Genomic DNA, 10864 nt, shown 5'->3' on the forward strand with positions numbered 1-10864 from the left:
AAACTTAACAAAATTTCTAAAAACGGAACTAAATTAATTTTTTTTAATTAAAATAAAGTAATAAAATAATTTTTTTAACCTAAATAGAAAAAATGTCAAAATTTTATTAAAAAGTTAACCTATACTAACTCTTTCAATAATACCCCAACGACATTACCATATTTCATTCTTATTTTGTGGAGAGGGTGAGACAAAGTAAAATGGAAAAACATATATTTTTCTTTTACTCTTTAAGTTAATAAATAAACTAATATTTTCTTCTTTTTTTTGTTTTTTTCCAATAATGAAAAATCAAAGTTCTCTAAAAACTGTATCTTTTTACAGCTTTCACTTTTACATTTTTTTGAATGATTTTTCATTTCTTATTTTCTTTATATTTTAAAATTATTTTAAAATGTTACTTTAATCGTAAAAGAAAATTGTTAAAATTAATTCAGTTGTTTAAAGATCATTTTCTTTATATTATTACGTTTGTTACGTGCAACATGAGTATTTTGAATTCTAGTGCATGTATTGTGTCCGTTTTTACTAGATTCACATCTTTCGTATATGGACACGATCTTAGGCTGTATTTAGAACATCCTCGGTCGGAACAAAAAATTATGTTATTAATTTAACTGTCATCATAATGTGAAAGTATGTAGCTAGGTTAGTTGTCTAACCTGCAAATTTGGTTACAAACTCATCTGATAAATACATTAATTTGCGTATTAAGGCTATGCTAATAATCACGATAATCCATGGGTGCATTGAGAGCACTAAAGCATTTGATTTGTTTGAGTAAATACACGACGACGATACTCTCCCAGAACCCATATGGGAAAAATGTTTCTGTACGAAGAGTAGTTTAGAGTACAATTCCTCATAAATACACCGGTGATCTCCTGCACATCACAAAGAAAATACGTAAATCTTTCATTTCACTTCGCATGAGATGAGAGTTTTTTTTTACCTGTTGGGGAAAGTCTCCATCTTCCATCTGTGAATTGATTAATAACCTTATTCCACGCTCAACTGGTGTTGGATCTATCTCAACCTTTTTGACAGTAAAAAAAAATCACACTTTTAAACACAATAGCACGCTACAAAATTGATCTTGTTAGGTTTATACAGGAAGAATTCACTCAGAGATACAACCTATGAAGTTCGAATACGTCTCATCAATAGTTTGTCTCGTGTCCGACCAATACTCGTACGATATGTATTAATCAAGTGTTCAATTTAAAAAACATTTTTTTTTGCTTTTAACATGATTTTGATATGACTCCAATACAATGTTAATAACCACAAATTCAATGATTTTTTAAAAAAACCTATAAACTTGTAAATTTATCACATAAGTTTCTCCTATAATTATAAAAATAAGGAAAAAAAATATTATATGATCACTACTTTTCACTTTTTGGATATTAGATTGATAAATTAGATTCAATTTTGTGTTAGTTGACAATTTGTTAGTTAAAAATTTGAAACTAATATGTATATGCATGTCGTGTCCTATGTTTTTCAATTTAATCGTATCTTCGTATCCGTGTCTGTGTCGTATATGTGTCGTCCGTGTCCGTATCCGGGTTTCATAGGATACAACACCAATAAGATCCGAGCTAAATCATATAAGATATTGATATCACTTTCAACTCAAAATCTTAATACAATGAATTTATGAATCTTTGTCCTTATATGATACTCTACATTTTTATTTTTATCCGACTTCGAACAAAATTATGATATAGTGGGTAGAGATTAGTGTACTAACCTGTCCTGCATCAATAAGGGACATCAAAGCCCATGATGATTGAACAAGGTTTGCTCTGTTGTCTTCTAGATTTGTATATACCTGTTTGGAAAAACAAAACATCTTAGTATATTTCTGTGCAAACAGAGTTTAGTATGCTGTTCAAAGCAATTGTGATTTTCATACCTTGTTTTGGCTTGACAAGTAACTCTCACCCCATCCTCCATTAGGAAGCTGCTTTGACAGCAAAAAATCGCAAGCTTTACGTAAGGCATCACTGTTACGGTAGTTTTTTCCACACTCGGTTAACCCCTTTACAGAAAACCAGGTGCCATATGTGTAGCAAATTCCCCAACAACCAAACCTGAAAAGTGTAAGAGTTGAAACAAACATTTGCTGAATAAGCAAACATAAAACTACTGATACGAGAAAGCAAAAAGACATACCATGACCCATCAGGATTTTGTGCTTTTTCAATGTAATGGATTGCTTTAGAAATGCAATAATCGATTTCCTTTCTTCTGTGTTTTGGGTATAACTTTCTAAACAGAGCCAGTGCCTGCAATGCCGATGATGTGCACTCAACATACCTATTTCACAAACATTTCACACAGTAAGCAGAGACAATATGAGAAAAAAACACTGCATGAACAACAATGCCAGTGTAATCTTACTCCATCTCAATGAGAGTATCTTCAAATATTTCAGTTGGATTGAATTTCTGCAGCAGTAGACACGAGTATATCTCTCAGTTGTGACAATGTCGTGAAATATAACTCGTTTCACGAATTAGGAAAACACATTTTCTTACCTCTAACCAACGGTAGGCTCTTTGAGGCTCCCATGCAGGGAATCCTCCATTGTTGCTCTGTAGTGTTAAATGTAGTTAGATACAAAATCAAAACTACAGTTAAAAATTTCATGGTGCGTTCTAATTATATAGAAAACCACACCTGAAGCGATAGGATCACATTCACAGCATCGTAGAATCTATCATCTTCCATTTTCTCGCCAACTAGGTCAACAGGCATTTGTGACAATAGAAGTGCAGCCTGAAGAGATAAATGAAGTTTTTAAGCACGCATTAATTCAAAGAACTTCTGAAAAATACGCAGTTATATTTTCTTAATAAGTTGGACTAAACATGCATTAAGTTAATCGATTGAATTTGTATGAACCTTTAATCCTTCTGCTGTGCAATCAGAGACTTGCCAACCCTGATCCTGCATTGAGAATGTCCATGCTCCTTTGGATATGTGTCGATGCATTGCTTCGAAGTCACCTGATGGATTTTCACGAACCTTCAATCAAGAAAAGAAATTGCATCTTATGGTTCTGATTCTTAGGATTCTTCACGTTTATGCAAGCAAAACGATTAATTAGAACATGTTATGTAACCTGGGAAGCCTTCACGAAGTGATGTGCTTTCTGAAGTGTAGGTCCATATTCTTCACTCAAATCACATGAAAGGATTGCTTGTATGGCTAATGCTGCATCCCACAGTTGAGACCCAAAACTCTGCAATTTTTTTTCACTGTATTAACATGGTGCATTGTGTGACTAACAGTAAATTTTGCACTTTTCAGATTTTGATTATTCACTTTGACAAGTTTTCCCATAAACATTTGTAGCAGAAAAAGAAAAGGAAAAGTGAAATAAGTTTCTCAGCAAGCTGATACTAACCTGAATTTTCAAGCCATCTTCTGCAAGCCAGAAGTAATCAGGGATTCTGGCTAAATGAAGTTTATATGCCTCTGAATTGGGATTTTCCACCCAACGTGCAATCAAACATAGCACCTGACATAGAAAATTCCATTCAGCATGTGGTAGTCACGGAGGTATCGTATTTCTAGATATATATAACATTAACTTTACACACATATATAAATATTTGACACAATTTTTAACCCAAAACATTAAGAAAATAAGTATATAGATCTTGACTTTTATATTGTGTTTAACTTTGTCTTTTCTACTCAAAGTGAAATTTTTAACTCATACTTGATTATTCCCGCACCAAATATTAACTTTACCTTCTCTACGTTACCAATGCCAAGGTATCTACTATTTTCATCCTCATAACGTATGTGATCAATTGCAACTTCTAGTGCCTTCTCTCTCAGCATGGAAAAGGGCCATCGGTTCAGAAGAGGCTCTGCCACGTGATGAAGAGATGCCCATAACACATCTTGAATCAGAGGATGAGGGTAGTAGAGATCCTCCTGAAATTTCGTATTGGTTAGAGTTTAACTCAGACCAACATCAAACACTTTCCTTGTCGTATTGAAGATTACTATAAATTATCAAAAACAAAGACATTTTGGTATGGAAACAAAAACCTTGGCAACCCTGCTACGGCATTTATTCCAATCGATTTGATCGTAGGGTTGGTTGTACATTTCTTCTCTTAGTGATATGATTAACTTGGTAATAGGACCCACGAACTTCTTCCCATATAAATATGACATTGGCATGTAAACTAAGCGACAGTAGCATAACATTTTCCCTGTATAACATATGCAGAGAACTTCGATTAGCAAATAATTGTAGATATAAAAGAAGCATCTTTCATCGACCTTTCCCTTCCCTGGTTAAATTATATGATTATGAGGCAAGGTAGTAAACCTGGATGAATTGGTGTGTATTTGGGCAAAAGCCATATTTCTGGTGGGAGAGGGTTACACCCTGACCACTCATGAACTCCAAGCACCTGCGTAATTCAAAATTAAAATTTGTTGAAGATTTCATATCGATTAAATTTATACGGTATATAAGTAGCTCCAAACTTTATTTTACACGTCAGTTTTGTAAGTTTAAGTTAGACTTAAGTCCTTAAAATATTATTAGAGTCATCCAAAATCTTTCCAAACAAGATTTGTTTTTTGTTATTATCATATACCATCTATTACTATCTAGTTCTACGCTCGATATATATGTATGTTGATCTTCTGATAAATACATTGGAGATCAAACATCTATAATATATAAGTGATTATAAATCTTATTTTACATATCATTTTGTAGAGTTGAGTTAGACTTAAAGTTCGTATATGTTATACATTTGTATGAATATGTTATACATTTGTATGATTGTGTTTACTACTGTGATAGAATTAGTTAAATTGGCTGAGAAACTAAACAGAAATGGTAAATGATATATATTTGTTACCGTGACCCAGAACTTTCCCCATGATGGAATAGCTTCTAAACCACCATGGTCAAGGATCCATTTTCTGCCTCTAGCCATTGCTCTATCTTCACCATCTTCACGTCCTTCTCCAAGAATTCTCAAGGCAATGTAGCTCAACGCTGATCCAAACATTGTGCTGTGACCCTCTATGTGGGATCCCCAACCTCCATCTTTGTTCTGTCACATGTGACAACACCAATAGGTAATTAACTCAGTTGGAACCAAATTGCATGCACAAATCTTACTTTTAAATGTTTTATTTTCAATTCCAGAGTCTAGCTTATTGTTGGAGGTGTTAGTGTTATTTTCATTCTTATATGCACAGCTTCAGAAACATGAGAAATATACCTGGTGATTATACAAGTAACGAATAATTTCCTTCTGGTGTTCTGGTCCTAAAACAGCATTCAGGGACCCTGTAATATAGAGTGCCATCACCTGAAAATATATATAATTGAGCACATATGACATAAGCTACAATAAAAAAACGTCTAAATTTTATAAATAGAACGTGCACAATTAATTTATGGAGAATTTTAAAACTATATATACTAAAAAATGTGGCAACAAAGGAATGCATAATATTACTTCAAATGAAACCCGTTTTATAACTTAAAAGTAATAAAGTTTAAGAATGATGGTCATTTGTAAACATACATGTATCAAGAAATTAATCAGTCTAATTCAATTACGAATACAAATTAAATATTTAAAAGATAAAATTTTCAAATAAAAAGAAATTAAACGTTTTTAAAAATTACCTTCCAACACTAAAACCACATGATGAGAAAAATGAATATATATATATATATATATATATATATATATATATATATATATATTAAAACTAATAACATCTTTATTGCAAGAGTCCTAATGTAGGATCTAAACTTCCTTTTTTTATATACCACATTATTTTTAAGATCTCATATTTATTTTATTTTAATGTAAAAAGTTTATAAAACTTCATTTATTGATATTAATATATATATATATATATATATATATATATATATATATATATTTTGTTTACATTTGAACCTAAAAATGTGTATTATTATGAAATATTTCTATGAAACAATATAGAAAAATACTTTTATATTCACGTCCTAAAATTTTATTTAACATGGAGAACTTTAAATTTATTATCGCAACATGATTCATGAAATAGAAATAGAGATGGGAATTTATTTTACTATAGTTAATACAAGTTAAATAAACAATCACTACATCAAAAATCATTTTAGTCAACAACACAAAATTTTAAGTTAAACTACAAAAACTGTGGGCTAAAGTTTAGACAACAATTTGTTTAGACGTAGTCTAAGTGAGCGAACTATAAGTAATAGACTATGATTTTCATTACAACAACAATTTTAAAATCGTTGTTTAAAATTTTGATAAAAGGCAACGATTTTAATGTACCTGTTTTTTCAAAACTTCGCATTTTAACATTATGAACTCTTGGCGTTTTCAGAATAAAATAAGAAGAAACTAAATTTTGCATTTTCAGTCAAAAAAAAATGAAGTAAATATTTTTAATCTAAAAACGTTAATTTTTAGTGTATTTTAAACCATATTTTTTTGAATTAACATCCAATTTGTAAAAATAACATTTATATAAATATTGTTTAAGATAGTTTTTAAATCACATTTAAATAAATGTTGTCTTTATTATATTTACACCATAATTTTATATATGTAATCTTATTTTGTTCATCTAAAGTCATTTTTATCGTAACGAATAGATGAGAAAAAAACTAAAGATATATGGAGAAGTGCTAACCAGAGGTTGAACGAAAAACAAAGGACCAGCAGATTCTGCAGGCCAGTGACCATCATGTGCCTGAATCGAGGAATAAAAACTGATACCCCTTCTCATCGTACTAATCAAACCTTCTTCTGTAACATTCTCTCGGTCTCTCACCTTCACTCTTTCTGGAATTGACCCACACGTGTGCTCCTTCCTCAGCTGACACATTTCAAAGTCAACATAGTTGTTTGTCTCAACTTTCAATGACCACAACTACATGCATTAAAAATTCAGAAAAACAACGATACCTGCATTCTGAGTAGAAGGTCACCACTTTGCTTATTGCAAAACCGGTTCTTTCTGAATTCTTCTCTCACTCTTTCAACTTCAGCACGTTCTTCTGGAGTTCCGGCATTCGGATCAAACTCCCAATGTTGTCGCCCGATGAAGTTGTTCACGGAAATTAACCCTTCTCCTCCTTCTGCAATCTTCAACTTCCACATCCTAAGACAAACTCAAGTTACTAAAAGAAGACAATGAAGCTCGGTTTCAAACTTCCAACACCAACAACGATGTTTGATTCAAGTGTTTGATGTGTGACAAAGTGTGTGCATCTAACACTTTATATATATTACCGAACGAATCTCAGTGTGCCACGAGTTTAATTTTGAGTCCAATCTCGACAACATATAAAGGAAAAAGTACCTACTTAGATAGGTAATTTTTTTTCAAAACAACAACCCACTATACTTCATACATACCCACCCACGAAGACTCTGAATAATTCAAGCACGTTTTTGTAGGTTAAATATATTTTTAGTCCTTTAAGTTTCAGTGAAATTTAGAATTGGTCCCTCTTCGAAACTTTTGACCAATTCAGTCTTTCATCTTTGGAATCTTTGGAAGTGTATGGATTTAGTGATTCTAATCAAATTTTGTTAAGTTTATTTAAAGTTTCAAACGCGTTTTATGATAATATTTGAGTTAGCATTTAAGCGAAATCACTAAATTCACGCATTTATAAAGATAAAGGACTAAATTGGTCAAAAATTTCAATGTGAGACTAATTCTAAATTTTACTGGAACTTAAGAGACCAAAAACATATTTAACTTTTTTTTTTGTTTGTTATATGAAGCACTGTCTCAATCTTCGGAATCTCTTTTGTATACATCTTCAAAGAAACGGTGGAAGAAACTAAAACACCAAACGAAACAAAATCTATGCTTTATACGAACCCGCAACACGTCTTTGAAATAATATATTCAAAAACTTTTCAAAATTTCACTTTCAAGAATCATCATAGTAGTAATTAGTTACACGATTAAAACGTTTTGTATCACGATCTCGATAACTAACAGCTCTTATGGGATAGAATAATCTCATTTGACCGGTTGAAACACCTACGTAAATATTCATCCTTACTTTAATGTTGGATTTTCAATGTTCTAAACCCTAGACCTAATTAAATATCAAAAGTTTTTGCTCTATTATATAACTAATCCTTCAACATTTAGTTTAATCAAAAGCAAAAAAAAATTATAAATAAAGTAATAAAATATATTAACAACTTAATATGTGCTCCAATATTAGTAAGTTGTGTTTCTTTTTAGAAACACAAAGTTACTCATGGATTTTTTTCAAACCTAACAAATTTTGTGAGCAACGAGACTGAATTTTAATGTTTCAGACGTGTTTTCTAACTTTAATTTTTGTTACATATCTAATGGATTGGAATATTATAGAGAGTGTTAAATTTGCCTATTTTAATCAGACTAATATATATAGAGATGGTTTTGGCCTAGTTGCTTTCACACACACATTAAAATTTAAATATGATTAAATCGTAAGGCTTGAAGTTAGTCTTTTTTTTAATATTATGTGTTCTTATAAATCAGAATATATATATATATATATATATATATATAAAATTTTATTTTATGCATTTACTTTCTTTATTATTAATATAGAATATTTAAATCAAATTCAACTAAATTTATCAATTTAAATTATTTTTGTGAAGTAGAAAATTTAAATATGATTAAATCGTAAGGCTTGAAGTTAGTCTTTTTTTTAATATTATGTGTTCTTATAAATCAGAATATATATATATATATATATATATATATATATATATATATATGTATATATATATATATATATATATATATATATATATGTATATATATATATATATATATATATATAATTTTATTTTATGCATTTACTTTCTTTATTATTAATATAGAATATTTAAATCAAATTCAACTAAATTTATCAATTTAAATTATTTTTGTGAAGTAGAAAATTTAAATTTGTTTCGTAATGAATCGACCTTGATTATATTTTATTACTGAAACCAACGCATACCAAAATATACAGAACGTGTTTTATTGTTTGCAATTATTGGGTTGCTAGAGATGAAAATAGCCCAAACAGATTTTCCGGGTTTAGGTTTAGCTTTTTAGAACAAAAAACTTTAAGCTTTAAGAAAAAAAGTTTGTCAAACGCATCACAGATTGTCAGTTTATATAACGATAATAATAATAATAATTATTATTATTGTTATAATAATAATAGTAATAATAATATTTTTTTTTCTTTTAATTTAGACAACCCTATTTTTCATTTATTTTATTTTATTTTTTTCCTTTTCTCACTTCCTCAAAATTACTAAATAATCCAAACACATAGTGAACCGAGTTAGAAAAAGAAAAGTGAGGTCAAATCATTCTCCTGAATACAAATAATCACGTGGAGTTAAAAGGTGCAGAGAAAAAAAAAATGTTACGTGTTTTTCTATGACTGTGTTTGTGTTCAGCAAATAGAAAAAGCTTGTAAAGGGCAGCTTTAAGTCAACTATATTATATTCTGTTAGGTTAACAGTGTGACGGTTTTATTTAATTTATACTTTATGTAGATTCAAATATAAAGGAGGAATTAATTAATCTGCATGTCGATTACGGAAGTTCATCGATGCAAAACTAATTGGTTATATTAGTTATTTTTAAAGTATTTTTCTTAAGCATTCTATGTTGAAACTTGGTACAAAAAATATATATAGACTAGAATTTCAACTAATTAAAAGTTTTTTTTTTTTGTATATGATATTATTAATAAGATGAAAATAGTCAAAGGGTTATTTTGAAAAATCCACTTCATAAAGTTTTTTAGGAGAAAAAAATTAAATGAAAATTTTCGACAAACTTTAAAAATGTTTTTATTTTATTTTATACGATTTTTTATATATAAATTAGTTTATTTATAACCTAAAAATCTTAATAGAAAAATTATTTGATTAAATTTGAGTTTAGAATTCGCCGACAATATTTTAATTTTAAAATTTAAGTGTTTTACTTTTTAATTATTCATTATTTTAAATTTTAATTATGAAATCCAATTTTAATTTATTATAGATATTTATTTTAAAAGATAAGAGTTCAGATTATAATTTTAACTTTTTGGTTATTCATGTATAACCATCTCAGCATATCCTTTTAAACTATTTCTTCTTAAACTCTTCAAACTTTTTTGTAAATTTCTGTATGTGATTTTATCATTTTTTATTTTAGACAATGTCACTGAGTATATATGATAGAGAAAGTATTGCTTGTGATTGATCATAAATTTTATTAGAGTAAATTCATTTATATGTTTATAATCTCTATTTTAGTATTTTAGTTTTATATGCTCATAAGTTTTCTAAAGATTATGAGATAATGTTTATTCATCAAGATCAACTTTTGATTTTGAAGTTTTTTATTTTTGAGTTTTTTTTATAGGTGATTAAAGCTCTTAACATATATTTATTTTTAACTATCTTTTATTTTTCAAAAATAGAAGACAAGTGTCCACCAAATAGGGTAGTAATTTAGCTATATTTTAATTGTATCTTAGTTAAAAATGAATGAAATCGAAAAAAATTAATTAATTAAAAGTTGTTGATTAACCTAAGTAAGATAATTTATTAAGTTCAAAATGAATGAAATTGAATAAAGTTAATTAAATTGTTGTTGACTATCCTAAATGAGGATATTCATAAAAGGTATTTTAAATTCAAAACGAATGAAGTCGAACAACGTTAATTATATTGAAGTTATTAACTAGCCTAATCGAGAGAACTTATAAACATTAAATTCAAAATGAATGAAGTTGAAGAAAATTAATTAAATTGGTTGACTAATCTAA

General features: G+C 28.8%; 1 protein-coding gene across 1 annotated transcript; it reads right to left on the reverse strand.

Annotated features, from left to right (window-relative positions):
* Positions 1–617: 617 nt before the first annotated feature.
* Positions 618–7251, reverse strand: LOC114178348 (lupeol synthase-like). Its single transcript, XM_028064187.1, has 18 exons — positions 6987–7251; positions 6712–6897; positions 5274–5363; positions 4905–5102; positions 4361–4445; positions 4075–4241; positions 3769–3957; positions 3419–3532; positions 3134–3253; positions 2914–3036; positions 2689–2787; positions 2547–2603; positions 2410–2456; positions 2182–2325; positions 1922–2099; positions 1757–1837; positions 953–1036; positions 618–884 (listed from the first exon to the last, which is right to left on the reverse strand). The coding sequence occupies exons 1-18, from the start codon at positions 7179–7181 to the stop codon at positions 759–761; spliced, it is 2283 nt and encodes a 760-aa protein (XP_027919988.1). The 5' UTR covers positions 7182–7251; the 3' UTR covers positions 618–758.
* Between the last annotated feature and the right edge of the window lie 3613 nt (positions 7252–10864).

This window comes from Vigna unguiculata, chromosome 3 (genome assembly GCF_004118075.2).
Source record: "Vigna unguiculata cultivar IT97K-499-35 chromosome 3, ASM411807v1, whole genome shotgun sequence".
NCBI classification, from domain to species: Eukaryota; Viridiplantae; Streptophyta; class Magnoliopsida; order Fabales; family Fabaceae; genus Vigna; species Vigna unguiculata.

Bases quoted from the DNA above. Each gene is read 5' to 3' on its own strand.
- LOC114178348 (XM_028064187.1), bottom strand. From the start codon at position 7,181: ATGTGGAAGTTGAAGATTGCAGAAGGAGGAGAAGGGTTAATTTCCGTG. The intron at 4,242-4,360 runs GTTTACTACCTT...TATGTTATACAG, and splicing joins ATACACACCAATTCATCCAG to GGAAAATGTTATGCTACTGT. The intron at 3,958-4,074 runs GTTTTTGTTTCC...ACGAAATTTCAG, and splicing joins GCCGTAGCAGGGTTGCCAAG to GAGGATCTCTACTACCCTCA.